The sequence below is a fragment of the Ptychodera flava genome, chromosome 8 (genome assembly GCF_041260155.1).
Source record: "Ptychodera flava strain L36383 chromosome 8, AS_Pfla_20210202, whole genome shotgun sequence".
Lineage (NCBI taxonomy): Eukaryota > Metazoa > Hemichordata > Enteropneusta > Ptychoderidae > Ptychodera > Ptychodera flava.
The window spans coordinates 21,545,405-21,567,220 of NC_091935.1; the positions used below are offsets into that span (position 1 = coordinate 21,545,405).

At 35.7% G+C, this 21,816-nt stretch overlaps 1 protein-coding gene across 1 annotated transcript; it reads right to left on the minus strand.

Moving 5' to 3' along the window:
* Positions 1-1,933: 1,933 nt before the first annotated feature.
* LOC139138022 (CMP-N-acetylneuraminate-beta-1,4-galactoside alpha-2,3-sialyltransferase-like) lies at positions 1,934-16,040 on the minus strand. Its single transcript, XM_070706242.1, has 8 exons — positions 15,902-16,040; positions 13,608-13,704; positions 12,467-12,532; positions 10,426-10,524; positions 9,697-9,876; positions 8,861-8,876; positions 8,505-8,645; positions 1,934-8,070 (listed from the first exon to the last, which is right to left on the minus strand). Exons 2-8 carry the CDS (start codon positions 13,697-13,699, stop codon positions 7,702-7,704), a joined length of 963 nt encoding a protein of 320 aa, XP_070562343.1. The 5' UTR covers positions 13,700-13,704; positions 15,902-16,040; the 3' UTR covers positions 1,934-7,701.
* Positions 16,041-21,816: the final 5,776 nt, after the last annotated feature.

Consider the following 21,816-nt stretch of genomic DNA (forward strand, 5'->3'; position numbering starts at 1 on the left):
AGTGTTCATCTTCCTCATTGCCCGTCTGAGTCTTCCCTGAAACGTTTTCCTCTTTACATTGAATTCGTTTGTCCCGTAACGTTTTCTCATCTCTGCCAATTTAGTCATAATTGTCGCCATTTATATCACCATCTTTGTCTTTCCCACCCCGCCCCTTCCCTATATCTTCAGACCATATACGGAGACAAGGATTTGGCTGGGTGCTTTTGGTTCACTTCTTTGCAGGTTGCATTGTTAAGTATTGGTAAGTATATTCAACCGAGTTTACTTACTATTTTACATCCTCTAAAGGGCTTATAGTTATGTTTGTTACTATTACAAAGCCAAATAACATAAATGTTGACACTCAGAGGACCGTGTAGGACAGTTAGCTAAATAAGACACTTTTGCAACCATACAATATTCTTTCTGTAAATATTCCCCTTTTCGCGTAAAATTTGTCTCTCTCTCTCTCTCTCTCTCTCTCTCTCTCTCTTATCACATTTCGCCATATGTTCTCATATGCTCTCGTATTCTTCTCCATTTACTCTGTGCACGTACGTTTATTACTGTCTTCCCCTAGGATTTTTCTTCCAAACGTTAACCACCGATGAAGTGTACCTGCCGCCATTTGGACATCAAGAATAGTTACAAACATTCCACATTATCAAAGTATACACAGGGTGGCATAGAAAAAAAGTAACATTTTCAATACAACAGACAGTGCAAAGACCTCATAGGATATGGGGAAAAGCTACCCATATACCAAGAAGACACCACTAACCCTTTAAATGGTGACATGAACAAACGATCCACACCATTTGCTGGTGACTTGCAGGCAGAACACAAGGTATTTAGGTACTTCTCCTCTAGGAATTATGATCAATAAATGTCATGTATAAAACTTTTTCATTATATAGTAAAACCTGTCTAAACAGAATCGTTCAGGGACTGAGAAAATTGTTTAGTTTGAAGAGAGGTCCTTTTAACATAGAGTTCTGTTGGAATGGCACTGGGAGAAGGGTCCAGTTTAAACAGGTTTCCAGTTTAATAGACAGGGTTCGGTATACACAGGTTTCATTTCACAAGCCTTACCTGTGTCGCGTGTGAGATCTGTTTCGAGGTCTGTTTCGTGTTGTTTATCTTCTTTTATTTCTTTGCTTCTTCTCTCTTTTTGATCTTGATGCTCTGCTTGTTGTTTGTAAGTGTACTTTAATTAAACAACAATGTACCCTCACCCCCACGGACCAGACTGGACGAAAGTAAATTTGTGCGACATAATTTACGAGGTGATGCTGAGTGCATTCGGAGAGTAAAGTTTGCTTGAGTCCATTATGGGCTGGGAGGGGGTACATTAATGCTATTATTTTATAATATTGGCAATTCCAGTGAATTTGTAGATGTAGAAAACATCTTAGGCCACAATCCTGGATAATCGGATACATTATCAGTAATAATCAGAGGGGATGACGTCACAAAACTCACTGGTACTTACAAAGCTGTAATATAATTATTTTTATACTAAAGTAAGATGTGTATTTCATATGGGATGTATAGAGTCCTGAAATAAATAATAAAATTATAATTTTTTTGTAAAAACTAAACTGCAATGTAGACATCGTCAGACATCTCATTCACTCGATTTGCTCAAAGTTTGCGAAGGACAATGCTAAAGCGCTTGTTTACAGCACCTTTACGAAACTTTTACGTGTGATGTAGATGGAGTCATTTTCCAGACAGTACATAAATAATGATATATGCAATTTTGGTACTTCATATAACTATGATGAACTGTAACTCCATAACAATGTCATGTTTGTGCGACTGTTACATGAAATCAAGCAGTCGTATTCAGAAGTGCGCCCTCTATGACGGCAGACCACTGGATTAGTCAATTCTGGAAACTGCTTTCAGCTTCACTAGGGTGAAGGAATTACAACTCAAAGCACAAGGATAATTTTATATTTTGTTGTATTTATTTTATTCAAAGACAGCAGATAAATTGTTAATATTACAATAAGCTAAATAAATATGAGAGAAAAAGTTACGGAAATTCATAAAATTCATATGTTGGCTAGAAGGATCGATCAGAGGGAGCTAGAAAATAAAACTCCTCTAATGAGAAGTACTGAGATGACCTTGTATTTGTTCTGAATTGAGATGAATTCCTGATGACCAATCAGAGAATACTTGTTCATTTATTTTTTTTAGTTTATTAAGGGCTCACACACGAAGGAGACCAGGACTTTTTACTCTTCCCCTTGGATTATTAAAACTGAGAATTTCTAGAAAAACTGTTGTCATTGTTGTGAAATTTGCATGTGACACCAGTCACAACAAAATACATTCAATGGTTCAGTAAATCTAATAACCACTGTGCTTAGTTTTGTCAGCAGTTTTACCGACGACGGGAAAAATGTGAAAAACGCTGACTCAGCTTTTTACATTTCTCTGCGATTTCACGGCTTCATATTACACTTGCTAGCTTCATACCACTTTCCTATTTTGATTTGTTAAAGTACAATCTACAGATCTAAAACACAAAGAAATGACGTTACATTCAAAGTATAAGATTGTCAACTATAATAAAGGCACATTCAACTTAGCACTTGGGATAATAATCAGGACAAGCTTCATTGTGTTTAGACTGAAAGATCCGTCGCTTGAGGACGCTCCCTACGCTCCCCTGCTCTTACGGATCTTCCAGTCTACATTGTGTTGTACATCAAGGGAAAAGAGGCTTGACCAATCACTGAATCAAGCAGCAACTCTTTCAATCAATGAATTTCAGTGTTGAAAGTTTCACTTGTGCGTTTTTTACAACCATGGGTTATGACACAGAACATGCAGAAGACAATTTCTCTGAAACATTTTCATAGACGTACTGTGAACCAGCCCAGTGAAATGTGGCAAGAGTTTAGAAATGGCAAGATTCAAGGCCAGAGACTTGTAAAGTATTTTATAGTACATTACACCTCACAAGTTTTCCTGGTTTTTGTGTCCTTGATGTTGTTACTTAATATGGCATAATATTGTATCCATTTCATGAAACTCGTGATTTACTACTGCACGCAGGATACATTATGTGTCCTTTCCACTGTCTATCGTGAAACACGCATTCAGTGATCAACAATGACAAACAGAATTGCCTTTGTAAACGGGGCATTGCCCCAATAGTCAATACACAAAACAACATAGGACTGAAAAAATCAAATATGACACTGGTATGCAGTTTTCAAAGGCTTCCAAAAGATTACAAAAATAAAATCTGATATGGCATATCTAGGCAGAAAAAGTGAGATAACATTGTTACAGCCTCTCTGACATCGGGTAACATTAATATACACATTTTATCTATTCTAGATAAGACGTCAAGACAGAAACAAAATCAAGATTAAACTCTTCACAGTGGTACATTATTTTGTGATGTAAAGTATATTGTATACACACATCATGATTATCTTTTCTCCAGGGATATAATTTTTCTTGTCAAAATGAAATTCATTAAGCACAAGAACAGTGTTAATAGAACAGTTGATAAAATACAGAAAAGATCATATCAAACTGATTGACATTATTATCATAGTCAAAGGTTTTACCTCTAAAAAAATTTGAATAAGATTCATCGAGCCAATTTATCTTTCAATTTAGTTTGACTCAACAATGGAACAATCTTTACGATTTCAAGAGATGGTTACATCGAATTATAACAATAAGAATTCTTTCACCTGACAAAGTTTTAGAAATGAACTCTTTGGTCGTTATGATAGGGAGACCTGCTTGTGCGCCCTCTAGAGGTGATATGACTTCTGAAAGGAATTGTAATACCATACTAACATGCACAGTCACAGAATACATATAGATCTGCAAATTATCAACATTTCCTAATATCAGCATAAAAATGTAAAAGAGTACATTTGATTTTGAAAGGCACATGAACATCCCATTTTATGTAAAATTTGACGGCAAGAAGCGAGATTTGCAAAAAGTAAAATACAAAATCTACTTTTATTTATTTTATACATGAACAACAGTAAACAAACATCAGCATTCTCTAAATACATACAGAGTATATGAAAATTTCTTCAAAACACTTCTCATTTAACACCATAAAGTGTGTTTTTTTCTCTGACACAAAACTCGGACATGTTTTTGATACAGTGACCAATAATGCTCGTTGGCAGTGATACGGTCCACAAAACAACAAGTCATTCAGGCCACACAAAGGTATTCGGTCACCTTTTTTAATAGCCAATCACAGATTTTACGCAGGTGACTGCTTTTAAAAAAGGGCGCCCCCACACAACTAGCCATGACATACTTGGTAGCGTCATCTGCATGAACTTTGACGTATAAAATACAGAGGAATGACAGCCACAGGTGTTACAGGGTAGTACGCTAAGCCCCGCCCCTGACCGTGTACCTTTAAAGCAACAACATAATATTGAGCTTAGTACTAGCATTTTCTTTCAGAAAATCTTTTTAAAATGGAAAAAATCTAATGAGATGTCTAGAAGACTTTATTGCACAGAAAAGACCCCCAACACTAGTTATTGTTTCTGGGTGAAAAAGGCTGATGTAACAACAGTACTCGATAATTGTTGACATGGCTGACAAAAGATTGAGATAAAACATCTGTATGATTATAGAACTGATGTGAATATTATTTCACTTCTCCGACACCGAGTTGCCTTCCTAAAATATTATCATTATTGATGTCAAAAAAAAAAGTGATTCGCATTATTCTAAAGTACTGAATGAGTATGTGTGTGTTTGCAATTTATCTATGGGTTGCTGACCAAGGATGTACAAACACTGTACGGATAAAATATCTGCGAACTGTACTTGTACACACAGCGGAAATCAATTTTGGAAATATTCACACATTACGTCTGTATCATGGTGATAGCCACTGTCTATGGCTTGAGATTTCCTAGCATTTTTTTAATCTGAATAACGGAATAGATCACTTCTTCCATAAAATTGATTAACATATAAGAAAGTCAATATTTCCTCCCTTTAAGAACTTTTGCCAGGAGTAAAAAGTACATGATATTGAAAGACAAAAATGTCAGATTTGTTCGTTTCAAGAAAGCCTCGTACTGTCTTGATGCTAAAATACGATCCTTCAGAAGGGACTTGCATGACATTGTAGCACTTATATAAAAACATTAGTACTGCGACAGGTGATAAAACACTTTAGCTTACTTACACAATACCTATGTAAGTGACAAAAAAAAATCCTAAAAACGAGTTTGCTGATCACAGCGTCTCACGTGACCAGACAAGCAGCATGTACATGTAGTAAGACGCAGATACAGGCAAACCGCCATTTTGAAATGTGCTAGTTTTTGGTCTCCTGGAAGTTGTTAATTGCGCATGTCCGCACATAGTGCGTCCGTTTTTGTCACATGCTTTTTAGTCTTGTCTGGTAGCTGTCAATATTTCAATACTTGTAAGTATGGCTATTAAATCCTTGGTTAAATTCTAGCCACGTTCGCATCATGAAGCTGTAGTAATTTTAGCTTTACTGCCAAGTAAAATTGAACAGCCAATGACAGCGCCCCATGGTTCAACCAATCAGATTTCATAATTCCATATATGGCAGTTTCCCATTACCTGCCTCTTTGTGCTTGTCACTGAGGCGAGGACCGGCCAAAAACACGAGTTGATAAAGAGTTGTAGAATCACAGAATAAAAATTTAAAATTTTATCAGAAAGCAAGGTGTACAATACACATTGTTATCAAAACATGACAGCTAGGCAGTTCATTCAAGTCCTGATGATTATTATACCGGTACTAACCTAAAATATTGTACAAAATGTTGTGATTCTTAGCAGCTTTACAGTTTGTGTCTAAAAAAACCTGTGTCTTCATTAAAGATACTAGAGAACGACATGCTCATTAATGTTAGGCACAGTAATAAAAGGATAATTTTGCCTTGACAAATACTGTGCATGTGATCAGAAATGCTTGAAATATCTTCAGGGCCAGTAGCTGTAATTTTTGAAGCTTTTACTTTTGTATTTTGTTTGTCACCAGCAAGTTCTTGTTCTACTCCTCAAAGCATGTAGAAACACTTGCTATTTAGCTTGTCGACTCAGTCTCTGTACATATAACTATATCTTTATGGTTTACATTTGAATTTTTGTCTGGACCAAAATTCAGTTTTCAACAATAACAATGTGGCAAACACACACACAGGCTGAGTTAACAAACTGAATAATGTGTATCTCCGCATGCTTTGGGGAGTACAACAAAAAAGTAAAAAAAACAGTGAAAAAATCATCAAAAGATAAGAGCAGCATTGATAAAAAAAAAGACAGTCCATCAATGTGCATCGACCAATCCTCGAGTTGGTTTAACCCCAATGATTCTCTTCAGAGGGAAATGGATGAATCCATTTTCAACAAAGGGGTTGCAGAGTGAAAATGCCATGTACATGATGAGCAAAAGAGGTATCTTGCCCATCGATTGTTGATTTTTGGTACGGAAAAACTGTTCTGTAAATGTCCAACATAACCACTGAATATATCTCAGTGAGGATTTGTGGTTTGCTTGCACAAGTATTTATGGAAAGTTTCAGCCTTTAGGTCTACCGATACTGAAGAAAAAGCAAGCTACCCTCCCCTGAAAACTTCAGTTTGATAATATTATGGGATGTCTTGGATACAGCTGATGAGTTTACAAAGTTCAGCCACAAAGATTGGCAGACATACCTATCATAAAAATACTACATAATAAATGACATTTGCATAATCACAATTAAAAACACCCAGTACTGAAAATTTCATGTAGTCTTTGATTTCTAAAAACAAATATACTAAAGTCTGGAGATAAAAACCGATGAACATTGTGTATGCATGTTGTGCAATGTTTCCTCATATTTCATGAGTCCTCTTCACAACATGAATGGCATGGTCAGTCTTTAAAAAGTTCTCAAAGACAAAATATCTTTGTCAAAGATGGAAAATAAAACATGTAAAATTGCCATTTTACTTATTGTGATACACATTTATCAGTTAGAACAGGCGACCGTCATTTTATCGCATAGCACATATACATAGTACATTTACATCGAACGGACACAACGTTGAAGGATATAGCACATCAAGGCTGTTGATGCAATGACCTCACAATTGTTAGAGTTAGGTTTTTAATTCGGCACAGGACGATCTCCATTGAGCAAAAAGCAATATTCCAAAGGGCGCCCTCTAGAGGCCATCTGCAACTCAAATTTTATGTAATCTCAGTTGTACAAATAGCTCACATTTTGAAATATGTTTCAAAATAAAAATCCTTTCCTACAAAAAATCTTTTATATTGCAGTGGCAAGACAATAGGTTCCATTGACAGGATTTTGGTGGTTGTTGACAATTTTTATGAACATTCTAGTTCCAAGCAATTATGAAAATGATAAAATTGTCACCACATTTGAATAAGATAAATATATCAATTTTTATGATTACACAGCTACCATACCACCATTACCCTTGAAGTTGATCTCTGATGATAATGGAATGAAATGCTTCAATGGTACAAAATGCTTAATAGAGGTGAACTTGATGTTTCATCATATTTTAGAGATATGATGACAAGAAGTTGTTTACTTGCAGTATAAAATTGCAAAAATCCCTAAACACTTTCAGTCACTGTAAAAAGTTTTAATTTACTGATTTTGGTTTCGTATGTAGTCTAGTACTGGAAATCCCGTTTTTTGTCTAAAACCCTGGTGTGCTGTGCAATAAAATGGCAACACACAGCAAACTATGGCTGCCCGCGTTCAAGGGTACTTTACCAGTACATGAGAGCTCCAATTGTTTCTCCTGGACGATTTCAAGCCTCATCCCCAGTGAATACCTCCCGTCAGGTCTTTGATGACGCCGGAGGTCCACCAATTTTTTCAGAAACTGCTTTTCAAGCGGGACGTTGTGGGTGTGATGAGAAGCAATCACCTTCATTTTTGTGTTCTCATAGTAGTGTATGGGTAACTCCGGCTTGCTGAAGTCGTAGCCGAAGCCCGCCACGTGAACCTCGTCACACATCCTGATCGCCATGGAAATCAACATAGTACCGGTAGTCGGTGTGTTCTGTCAAAAATATCAATGTCAAACCAAAGAAAAAAACACTGTAAGTTGACAAAAATAAATACATTGATCTTTTAGCCAAGTTATTTTTTTACAAATGACATCAAAGTTTGCTTTTCAGGTGGCACTGAACATCCACTGATATCTTTCAACTTTTTAAAAGTTGACCGATGGGAAATGTTCAAATGTAATCCACCTGAGAAACAAATTATCCAATATTACCGACACCTGAATGGCTGCTATTCCTGAGTTAACTAGATGAGGGAAATTTAATTTTCTGTTTTTAAAAAATACCAGTAAAAACCGTATATTTATTCCACGACCTTCAAAACCAGCCCTACATATGGTGACAAAAAAGTATTGTAATGATAGAAGTCCAAATATCTGTCCCCACGGTGCATTCTATTTGAAAACAGAGAATGAAATAAAAAACTCACCCTACTCATGATTCCGTTATTGACAGGAAATCCAATCAAATCAAAGGAGGCTTCTCGCACTACCAACGGATTGACAAGCCGTGCTTCTGATGGTTTCTTTGACATCGCCGTTGGAACGCTCTTCCAAAATCCAGAAGTGGACTACAAAAAGAATGAATCTTTTGTGAACTATTGTGTTTTAGAAACATCCGCTCATCAAGCTCCGTCAACAGCAACTTTGGGTGAATTTTCAATACCAATTTTACCAATTTTTATGAATTTTCTGTAATTTTTTTTTGATAATTTTGGATCAAATGGACATCACATTTTGTTGGCTACATTTTTAATCAAAATTTTGACAAAAATCTGAAAAAAACCTTGACTCGGGTAAATCTATAAAGGAGCAAAAATTGACTTTGGCGCTCAAAGGGTATTAATATGAACTGTTCTGGCTTTCGGCATATCAATCCTCCTGTACAGGCTAATTACATGTATTTGTATTTAAAAAATGTTTACTTATACATAGACCACAAGCCCTAGGGCCTATGCACAGACTGAACATTCACTCTAAGGTATAATTGAAAAATAAATTACGTACATTTGATATTTTTAGTTATGATTGCTTCAAAGGGAAGATATACAAGCACAATTGACAGATGTACATGTACAAACTGGTTTTAATGCCACAACATATTTTAACCCTTTGAGCGCTGTAATTTTTCCCAACAAAATATAGTGTGCAACTTTAACCAATTTTGTGAATTTTTCGGTAATTTTTAGACAATTTTGGACCAAATGAACATCACATTTTATTGGTTTCAGATTTTTACAAAAAAATTAGAAAAAAATTGACTGGTGTATATTTTGATATGGGTGGCAAAAATTGACTTTGGCGCTCAAAGGTTACATTAAATGTAAATTATGCACAGTGCATCATACTTTTCAAAAACAGATAACACACGTGTAAATTGTACAATATGGCACAGATTCAAAAAAACTCGCTGACACACAGACAGCACACCAACAGGTTTATTTTATGAATTTTTTTAGTTATTCTGAAAACAAGCAGAACATTTGTCCAGTCAAACTATGGGTATGTTAGCATCATGAAAACAGCAGCAACAGCTTGACATCTCTGAAAATTATGGAGATTGACAGTTAAAGGGATGACACAGGATAAACAAATTACTGGTAGACTCGATGTCGCACTTACCGGTTTCTGCCCCTGGACGACTTTCTCCAACCATAGAAATCTTTGTCTTTGAAAGACACCAGGGCATAGAGAGAGCCTGGATCACCATAGGAACTAGGCGTGCCTTCTGGGTAGGCCACTCTCATGCTGGTTTTGCTTCCAACATCGGATTCATAGCCAGCAATTGGTGCCGCATTCAGCCTGTGGCATACACTGTACACAATTTGAAGAAAAGAACATTGTCACTGAGGAGAATAACAAAACATGATGAAAAGCACAATGGACATGGATTTTTATTGGATTTATTTAGATTTTTGTTTTAACCTCTGAAGTTTAGAACTGATCACTTTCAGTTTTTATCACCAAGAGCAGTTCAAGTTTTATCTCAAACTTTACTACAGATTTACATTGAATTTGCAACAAGAGTTTGTAAGTGGCTACAATTTTTGGTGAACTTATACACAGCTATCGATTTTGTGCTTAACTCTGTAATATCGTAACTATGGTAACAATTGGAAACAGCATCATAAACACTTTGACTGCTGTATTTATTCCCCGCCAAAATTTTAGTGCAATATTTTACCAATTTTTGTGAACTTTTCTGTATTAAAGTTTTTTCATAATTTTGGACCAAATGGTTATCACATGTTATTGGCTACAGTTTTTTATCAAAATTTTGGCAAAAATCAGAAAAAAAATTGACTTTGGCGCTCAAAGGGTTAACCAGTCTCATGGAACACACACACCTACCTGAAAACCAAATCATATCCGTCGATGACACTGCCCAATCCGGTCCCTTTCATAATGCCACCACTGCCAACAATGACACAGCGTACACAACCATTATTACTGCAAAACAAAGTAAAAATGACACAGTAAAAACACTGCAACATGATATCTGCTGCATGAAGTTACAAGTAGATGTTCTAGATGGGGCAGGCAACTGAACAGTGACACCTTAAAAATAACAATAACGATAATAATATTAGTCCTTATAATAACAACACAGCACAACCATTGTGCCCTTAACATTAACTGACCTGCAACTGACCAAAGATAATTCTTACTGAAAACATTCATTGTCATTACAAGTACACATGTAAAAGTTTCCACACCTTCCTAAAGGTAGTACCACCTTGAAAGACTTAGATTTTTGCTCGAACTTTCCTAAAAAATTGTTCAACCATTCTCTTCAAAGTAACGTATAAAAATTGGTGGTCACTGTGTAAATTTTGGTAATATGGGAAAAAACCTTAGATATAATGATATTTGATATTCAATATGGTTGCCATCCATCCCTGTGTTAAGACTGATATTTGAAATTCAAAATGGCTGACATCCCCGCGCAAAACCTCAAAGAAACCGTAAATTTTCAAATTTTAACAAAACAATGAGACCATGAAAATTTTATTCACTCCAGGAGCTTCAAAATGAGCAGATACATCAGAAAAGTATTGCAAAAATTTGAGCATCCAACTAATTGTCCCCAAGGACTTGAATAAGTTCAGATATACCGTAACTTCAATGTGTAGTAGGTTTCTAGAGGGGGTCAGATTATTGACATATAACCCAGTAACAAGCATATAGAGTATACCATTTGTACTAGTAGCTCTTTGCATCTGGTTATTGATTACAACTCAATCACATGCTTCAAATAACATCATTTGCTGAATGAGTTATGGAGTCAATCCACAAATGTAAATTACTGAATGATATGAGGCGTGATGCGCCTCGTCTTCAGTGGCTGCTATGTGTCCATATTAATTAGCACCTGATTGTACACTAACACAGATGGACAGATCAATGTTACAGAGATCATGGCATTAATTACAGAAAAGGCGTTTGTATCCCTACATAATATTTTCATTAATATTACTCCATAAGACGTATACTTTTCTCTCGATCTCCTTCCTACAATATGTTGAAACACTGAGTATCAGCATCGCTAACAATATCATTGTTGACAAATGAATTCTAGTCCTGACTAAAATTTAATCGTCAACAAAAACATTGAACGTGTACATATATACAGGCCACGTTGACAAGTTGTGCTATAAGAATTTTCTACATGATTTCAGGAATAGAACCAGAAACTTCATTTCATGAAACAAAATAAAAACACTGGAAAACATATCAAAATTATAACTAATTGAGCTTCAAGTAAATTTGTTATTGCAAATCAAAGTTTAAAAAAGTATTGGAAGCCAAAAAAGGTGGCTGCCTGATCAACCGAATACGATTTATCCGAGGCTTTGATCCTTTTACTAAATACATTATTTTCAACCTGTATTCTTCTGTTTCAACATTTAGTTCTTCACACTTGAAACAATAAAGTTTAAATACAAACAAGTTTGCTTCATATGCTATTTTTTATGGAATAATTTGTGACTGCCAAACCAGAAAACTTAAAAATAATAGAAAAGAATTGGGTAAGACGATTGCACCTCCTTCCATTATAATGCCAAATAACTTTTGCCACCTCTACAGACCCAAGGCTGACCTCTCCTGCCCTCTCATCACTTCTATAAGCATGGTACAAATTACCCCTCTTAATGAACACTAGCACATGCCCTTATGTGAAATTCATACACAATGATTTCAGAGAGTTCTCATCAACAAAAGAAATTTTACACATTACATTATTTGCCGGGCTTATTAAAAAGAAATTTCAAGAAGTTGATCCACAGAGTTCAGAAATGTCGTTAAATACTGATGAACACCTAGAGAAAGTACTCAAACGGCAGACATCTTGATAATAGAAAGATATCTCACCCTGGATTCTCCAACTTACTTGTTAAGCATCTCTCTTGGCGTCCTTGAATCGGTGAGTAGACTTAACATACGGTTACTAAGGGAACTGAAAGACAAGAGCAACATGGCAAACACTGTCAGATATTTTAACTCCTTCATTTAAAGGCATACATAATTTTTTCATGGGTTTCAATCAATTTACAGCTTCAGTGCTTTTCCTCTAAGGACTGTCCACTTGGTATTGTCACCTGTCTGATGCTCAGGTCATTTTACTCATCAGCGCATAAATGTGACAAATATCATACCGTAGTTGTTGTACCTCTTGTTTGCTGACTGCATAATTATGTCCTATGTAATTTCCTCCACATTTGCAAGCTTTACACTGATTATCCTCACTTGGACAATAAATTTAACAAAATGTGTCAGAGTGAACTGCAGATCTGTGACAGAATTACCATGATAAAACACTGACTTCACTTGACATGTAATTTTTTTAGATGTCTACTGCTTGTACATTTGTCTGACCCTCTCATATACCTCTTATAATACTACATATTCTACCTACATGCATCACTGCCTCTATAAAACTATAATTGCATTTTTTCTCATCTCTTGGTTGCCCATCCTCTCTCTCTCTCTCTCTCTCTCTCTCTCTCTCTCTCTCTCTCTCTCTCTCTCTCTCTCTCTCTCTCACACACACACACACACACACACAGACACACACAAGTACATAAAAAACATTCACATATATACGACAATTGCTAACCTGCATAAATATAATAAGGGAAAGTGGCTTTAACTTTTAATGCTTTGGACTATTTTTCTTTTTCAATTCAACTTCAGTTTCTTGTTCTACTCCCCTAAGCATGTTAGATGCACAACATTCAACTAGTCAACTCAGCTTCAATGTATCCATATATACACAGTACACAGGTCCTGTAGGCTGTGTTCAATTGTTATTGCTACGGTAACAAGTGAATGTTTGTTTGGACTGAAATTCAAATGTAAATAGTAACAGTGCACTTTACTGTATACATGCTTTGTTGACACGCTTATTAGTGTTTTTTTCAACATGCTGCCGGGAGTAGAACAAGAACGCGCCAATGATACAGAAACCAAAAATGGTAAAAAAATCATACAGCTACTCTCCAATTAAACATGACAAAAGATTTGAGTATAACCTTGATTCCTGAGACCAAACGGTGGTGCGTACTGCATCAATTTCTGATTCCAGTTTCAAATCCTGTTGATAGAAACACTGGAATGGTTTCATCAAATCTGCAAAATTAATAAGATGATAGTAAACATGAATGCATAAGCACCAACGATAAAAAGCGGCATGATTTTTTTTTGCGATGATAAAATCTTCTGTCCCGACGCTGTCAGCGCAAATTTGCCATTCTCTTTCTTATTTCAGGTATGCAGTACAACACTGCCATATGTGAGTATATCCATGAAATTCTAGAGTTATCGTGGCAGGATTGCATTTTGGAACTGAAACTCATGATTATAAGATAGACTGAATCAGCCGTAGTTTGATGTACCTGGATTTCATGGTGATGTAAAAATTCTTCTTTTTATTTGTTGTTCACTTTTATGCCTTACACTTGAACCAAAAAATATAAATACTGTATGTATAGGGCATTCAAACCTTACTATTGCAACAAACTACTTTCGTTGACATTGAATTACATACATGAGCATTAATTTTGCACCTAACCCTTTTCAAGACCAGACCTTGGCAAATCCCTATTGTTTTCAATGGGTTGGGCTGAACTATTTAAGGGTAATGTGGGTGAAAGGATGATGCTGAATAATACATTTTAAGTTAACTCAACACTGATGACATCATCACAATATGTTCTCTGACAATATCATGAATAATAGTACGACAATAGTAGCAATGATTTATTGGCATGCACTTAATGGGTACACGTAATATGCATGAAAAAACAAACATTTGGGACAGGTGTGGAATCTTCTGGGAGGTGTCTCTTTGACATACTGATAATTTTCACCTGTCACTAACACCTGTTGATTGTAAAGGCATGCATGAATTTTATCGTTGGTTTGTTTGCTTTCAATAAGCTGTGTTAACACGAAGAAAAGACACAGAGACAAAGGTTTGGCCAATAATTTGTGATGTGAATGTCAGTGTGGAGGAAGTTGAAATGGCTGCAATGTGGCAATGAGCAGGGAGATGTTATCACTAGTGGCCGATGAGAAATGCAACCAAAGATAGGTATCAGACTGGGTGTCATGCAAGTATGTATGGCATGCTTATGAGACGGTGATAATGAGTATGGGGCGGATGCGGCTTTCATTGGTGTAGTCTTGATGTGTTACTGGAGCAGAGGGGTGATATGAGACCACTGTGAGTTAGCTTGCACAGATTAGTAGACATGGCCAAGGTCTCCGTGCCCTAACTCAGCATTAACCATGATTATAGCAGAGCCATAATCATCCACATTGGAGAGTAGGGTGTTGTTATAGCAACAAGTGATATCGTACCTAATTAGTTAAATATACATTTGCTAAAATATGACAAGTTGCATCGTTGATTTTCTTCTTCAATATCCATTGCTTTATTGGCATTAACTGTAGAGCATTCTGTTTCAAATCCTCTTCATGTCTGCGCAACCAGCATTACCTTTATAGGGTGGTTTTTATAAATATTATCCCACAAATAATATTTAATATTAACATCACTATATTTGATATGTTAATTTTCATTAGTGTCGCCATTTTGTTGTTATTAAGCGAATACAAAATGGAGCACATTTGTCATGAAATCAAAATTCAAAATAAGAATAGCATACTGAGAAAACAGACACAGACGACTGTATCAAACACATGCTGATCAGAAAACGTCAGAAATTTAAGTCTCTTCCATCAGATGTTTGACAGTCCTCGTGTCCTTTTGTTAGTTAAATTAGCATCATATCATATCATGGCTGGTCTCACTGCCACTGATTCGTGCTAAAAACCATAGTGTAATATGTGTAGTGTCAAGTTATTGTACAGTAACTGTGGCAATTTTTTCGGTATTTATAACGTTCCCTGTGTCAAATAGTTTCTCAGTGTACTTCCTATGGTATATATACCAAGTGATTTGGTTTTTCAAAGCAGCTCATCATTGTGACGTGAATTGTTATTGTTGACAAAACAAATTAAAGTCCAGATTGTCCTGATTTTGATTAACAACACGAACATGCACTGCACGCAGGCTCGGACAAACATACATGTAGATAGCCAATGTTGACCAGTTTGATACCAGCATTTCAACATGCAGACTTAGAAACTGCAGCTGACGCATGTAACAAAAACCTCACTCAAAACAATCAAAAGTTACAGTTATTGGGCCGTGAATGGGTCTGAGCTAGCAAACTGAATCAGACTATTAATTCAGCAAAAATTAAGACCGAAAACAGCACAAGCGGTGCAGCACCTGTCGATAGTCTACTCTCTCACTTACTTTGATGTCATCCTCTTCATCATGTTGACGGCTAGATGTGGAGTGCATGCACTCGGAGGCTCAGCCTGCAGTGTCGTCTTCAGAGCAGGATTGTCACGCCTTTCCGTGGGCTTGGCCTGCAACATGGTCTTCGGAACAGCATTATCACGTCTTTCTGTCGGCAAGATTTGGTGAGGAACATCTTGCTTCACTTGAAGTACTGTCTTTGGAGCGAGACTCTGCTTCGCTGTCGGTATGACGATGTGCTGACTCTGGTTCAATGAACTTTGTGTGTTGCCAGGGACAGCAATGGGCTCATGAACTTCTTCTTTTACGATGTTCACATCCGATGGTGAGATCTCTCTGCTGTACATGATGAATTAATTCTCCAGTTTATCGATTGTTTATTTCAAGACCAAAATTGAAATCGCATTTTGTATCAAGCTTTTAATGGATTGTCTTATTTCACATTTTCACCTTGTCTGATGCTGAACTTTATCAATAATGTAAATATGAATTTAGTAATTCTTTAGAGATTTCAATCAAGTTCAGATATAAGTTTTATCAGTAATATATACACACACATACATACAGACATAAATGTGTGTGGATAGAGAGAGAGAGAGAGAGAGAGACAGACAGAGAGAGAGAGAGAGAGAGACAGAGAGAGAAAGAACTTTGCCGATTCTTTTAGTTTTTCAATAAATAAGAAAAATCTTTAATAAACTTCTGTTCAACTTACCTGCCATTCTGTCCAGGAGTTATCAGAGGAACATTGACTGTATCTATAACCTTGTTATCATCTGTTAGACTTGTGCTTGCATTGTGATTATGTCTTGCTGCATGCAGAACAAAAATATGAAGAAACAGATGAGCAACTCAAATTGTCCTAGGCTTTCTAGAGCCCACTAGCTGACATACATGTAGTGCTACATGGTATGAATGGAAGCATATATCACATTATTCTGAAAGGTTTCAGGGTCAGCATATCAGCATGGGGTTGAAGTTCACTTGAGGATAAGCATGATTTATCAAAAACATAATATGTCTTCAAGACGAAGGAGATTTTGGGGTGGAGACTTCAGGACAGCAATATATGCCTTGGCTAGAAACGATATATATCAGATTTTGTAAATGTTGGGGATGTAGACGTACACATTGTGGGTGATTAGTTTAGGGGTTTAACTAATAAATGTGTTGATGCACTGGGAGAAACTGTAGTAAAATGATTGGCATCTCATTCAGATAACATTATGATTGACAACAACACTGCTACAGTATGTAAGATCCAGTATATATCCAGTATATATAAATGATAAAAAAAATAACACCTTTTTTACATGTATCTAACTATTCAGATGACATCATATAACAGGGGATTTTTTTATAAATAATATGATTGGAACTAATTTGGGAGAACAGGATCTTTTAATTGTTCAAATTTATCAAAATCAAAAGTGATAGGTGCCCTACGGCTGAAAGTTGCAATATTACAAATTTACATGTTCCCATAAGAAGATGTGAATTGCATTAAAAGAAAAGTTAATGAACTTAGATTTGCTGATTCAACTAACATTACTACAATATCCTATTCTCCCAAATTAGTTCCAATCGCAATAAATGTTTGGATTCTGTCTGTTAACTTTACAACAACAAATTGTGAACAATACAAGTACATAATATTATTGTTGATAACAACTTGTATAGACTTAAATCCAGTTGTTGGCCAATAACATAGAAAATAAGACACATGCAGGTGCATTGACAACTTCAACACTCAGAAGCTCGCCGTGATATTGGGACGGAAAAAGTAAACGCTATTTCGTAAACTGAACAGAAATAATGCCAAATGCATGAAAAGTAACAACTAGTGGACAAGCCATGAGTTTAATTTAATAGAAATTTTTGTTTCAAATATCTTTTATAATGAAGGAAATTTTTATGTCAACATACAGTTGGCAGGATAATGTAAAAATGTCACACATTTTCTTGATTATAGACTGTAAAATCTACTACATTAAAGAGTTACAGTTCTTGTCTAATTAAATGTCTGTCAATATCAATGATATCCAGTGAACTACGGCAATTTTAGATGTTGCCAGGGTTGTCTAGGTTACTTTATTGTCAATGAATGATACACCCTATGATAATACAAAATGGTAATATGGCTGACTGTGTGATGCCAGCAATTTTATCCAACTTGTCTAATATTCATGTGATTCATGACAGCTGAGTACAAAGGTGTGTGTGTGTGTGTGTGTGTGTGTGTGTGTGTGTGTGTATGTGTGTTTGTGTGTGTACATATACATACATACATATCTAGAGACATAAATATATATATATATATAAAAATATATTGTTTAAAGGTTAAATATGTGTATACATACATTGTTCAATGAATAAACTTTGGTGCAGGTTTATCCATCTATATATATATATATATATATATATATATATATATATATATATATATATATATATATATATATATATATATATATATATATATATTAAACCTTGATGAAGGTTTACCTAGACCAAGACCCTCCTGTATGTGTAAAACAGCTGGACCATGATAACAGAAGGATACTGATTGAATACAATGTGAATTTTATCTTTTCTGGGGGCAATGATTTAACCTTCCAAAATCACACAATGGCATACTGCCCTCTCCCATTTGTACTTTGAACATGTTGCCTTTTCTTGTCAGTATATAGCAACTGTTTTCACAAGTATACTACAGCTGACAGGTTTGAGAGCAACGTGGCAGCACTCGTCTAGAAGTCTGTCAAATCAGGGCAGTCGGCTGTGTACACAAATCTATGGCAACTGTCACTGATGGATATAAAACTAATTGCCAGCACATCGGTACAAACTGTACACAGCCCAAAATCCCTGACATAGGGGTGATCCAGATAGGAATCACAAAATTTGGTGTGATTACATGTATATCATTTGAAGATGCTGGCAGCAGTTTTTTGGACACTGTATTCATAATTGTTAAAGTTTTGTAAACACTTTTGTAAACAACATTTGTAAACACTGTTCAAGCACCGGCTACAATTTTGTGAACACTGTCAAACACTTCATAGTTATACATTTATTTTGGTCAATAATCAGTATAAAATGACTGGTTACCTATCAATGTATTGGTCATTTTAATCTACATGTATGTCATTTCTTGTGATCCTGTCACATTTTTGAAGTAATACTACAAAAGTGCATGACCATAGTCTCAGACCTATGACCCATCCTACATCAACATTACCCTGAAAAAAATACCTGTAAAAAGATGGCTTACACTTGAAACGGTAGTTTTAGCTTGGACCATTGCAGAACATTTTTTGGAACCAACTTTTATTACATTTCACGGCCATGATTTACATAGCAAACTGGCTAAAAAACTGTGAAGTCAGTTTGTTGCATTTTGATTTTTTGTAAAAATTCAAAGAAAAAAGATAATTTTGGCAATTTCAATTTTAAGTCAACAGGTCTGAAAACAACAAAGCAATAACACAAAGGTTTCTACAGATCTGCACATTAAGACAACCATTTTCAAGGAAAAGTAAAAAGATAAAGTCAAAAGATAACACAGGTAATCGCCTAAAGAATCAACATGACATAATTATTCAGGACAATTCATCAATAGAAGCAAGAGACTTCCCTGTGTGAGGTTAAACCACATGATAGTAAACAATACTTGAAGCTCTACAGGTATTGCCACACTCCATTACTTAATTTTGTTTCTTCCCTATGGGGGCCATGGCATTAAGCCCCCTAAGTATGGTGAAAGAAATATCACCCCATTTACAAGTTTCATTGAATTTGAAGGGATATTAGCCGTGGCTTTTGATAAAATTTTTATGATTTTTCATTTCAGGAAAACTCCTGTAGAATTTGTACATCTTCTCACCGCTACTGGAAATTTAAGGTCACTACCGACAGTATTAATTACAAGCCAGCAGACTCAGAGGGTTATAGCATGTAGATACAGACAAAACATTTCCATCGACCTGCAGTTATCAGAAATTGTAGGCGTACCTCTGCTCAGTCACTTGTCCATTGTCTATTGCTGTAAACATTTGCAGTGCAGCCTTGTATGCTGGTTGTAGTCCGACTGAAAATAGCCCCGGGTTATAAAAAGCACAAAATGGAATATTCAAGAGCACATATGTACATGCGGAGCTGCATGATGTGTGTGGTGGATATCATTTAGAAAATTTCACTTCAAAATATTGATTTTCACAACCATGGCAGGCGTACTTTGAGTTTTAAATTCTTTACAAAAGCAAATAGTGAGATTGCAGTGTCACATGCTCAATCATTTACCAGCAGAGATGTTTCTGAGATATCCTTTACCTTTTGAAACGTGCTGTAATTTTTCCTTCCTAAATTTAATTGTAACATTTTACCAATTTCTATGAATTTTTTGGTGATTATTTTGATAATTTTGGACTCAGGGGACATAAATTTTCATTGGCTAAGGTTTTTAACAAAATTTTAGAAAAAGTTTGAAAAAAATTGTCTGAACCTGAAAAAATTGTCTGCATCATATTCCATAAAAGGCAACAATTATTGACTTTGGCACTAACAGTGTTAATGGCAATAACATAAATTGCTACCTGCAACAATCCACCCCCACCCCCTACCCAAAAAAATGGACAATATACAAAAAATATAATTTGCTATGATCCACTATTGTAAGCTTGCTGACAAGTTGCAAAGAAAATCAAAATCACCTAACAGTGTATGTATTTGATTATTTGTATGCACTCCTTATCATGGAGTGTTACCACTTCACATGCAAATTCACTGCTGTATATAATACAAAAGGCTATATTTTATTGCGACACGTTTTTAGCACCAGAATTTGACAATATGAAATTTGAAACTCAATTTGGAAGTCATTACTTTTGAAAAGAATTGCCCTGAATACTTTAAAGCTACACTGCGGTCCTTTCCGAACGATCATCTGTTTGATTGCATAATACAACTATTGATTGTAAATCAGTATTACTTTGCAATCACCTGTAGTCTAGCGACAAAGTAAACTATAAACACATTTATTTAATTTCTTGATGGTGTTTTCAACAAAAGGGATCAAGTAAAATTGTCTCATAATGATTAATTATAGTGTGTGAATTTTATCCTAAGCTTCCCATACATATAGTGTTACTTTTTTGCCAATATTGCATACCTCGTCAAATTTTACCGGTACATCAAGACCACACCATATTCATGCAAACATGAAACATGTTTCGCAGTCAACACAAAAAGGTGAAGTTCTACTCAATGGGATTATGACAATAGAGTAATGTAATGGAATCTGTTCAAGGACAGCAAATGGCATTAGTGAGCTAGCGCATTGTCCGATCTGCAATGCTTGGCTAGGTTGGCAAATGGAGCTTTTTGTAGCTCCATGGTTGGTATAATACCCGCTCACAAAACAAGCCCTACTTGTAAACCCTGAAGTTTCATATGTAGCCATACATTTGCCAATTTAAATTTTGTGAACCAATCAGGAATGGTAAATACAAACTAGTAATGTCTGGTTGGGTTCAGTGACGCAAAATGGTGGGATGGTCTTGCCACTTCAAGTTCTGTTTGTCAAGGCGTCAAAGCCCTCTAAAATTGAGTTTCAATACTACCGGTACCTTCCTTTGATTATCAGTAAACCCTGACGGAAAAAAGTTTCTCAAGGTTGCTCGTAGCCCTGACTGAGGATCGATCGTCAGCCTCATAAAGGTTGCCATATTGAAGTGCAAAGTGAAGCACTGCTGAGCCCAGTAGGACACAATTCCAGTATAATTACACGTACTTCATTTCCTAAATAAATATGTTTGTACATGGAAAATGTATGATATGAGTGTTGTGTATGTAAATGAACTGATAAAGAGCCAGTCTTTATAACAAAATATCCATTGCATTTAAACAGT

What these genes read in the sequence shown, in the direction of transcription:
- LOC139138022 (XM_070706242.1), bottom strand. Translation starts at nt 13,699, where the DNA reads ATGAAACCATTCCAGTGTTTCTATCAACAGGATTTGAAACTGGAATCA. An exon ending in GTTTGGTCTCAGGAATCAAG is followed by an intron (nt 12,533 to 13,607) that starts GTTATACTCAAA and finishes CTTGTCTTTCAG; the next exon opens with TTCCCTTAGTAACCGTATGT. An exon ending in CCAAGAGAGATGCTTAACAA is followed by an intron (nt 10,525 to 12,466) that starts GTAAGTTGGAGA and finishes TTTGTTTTGCAG; the next exon opens with TAATAATGGTTGTGTACGCT.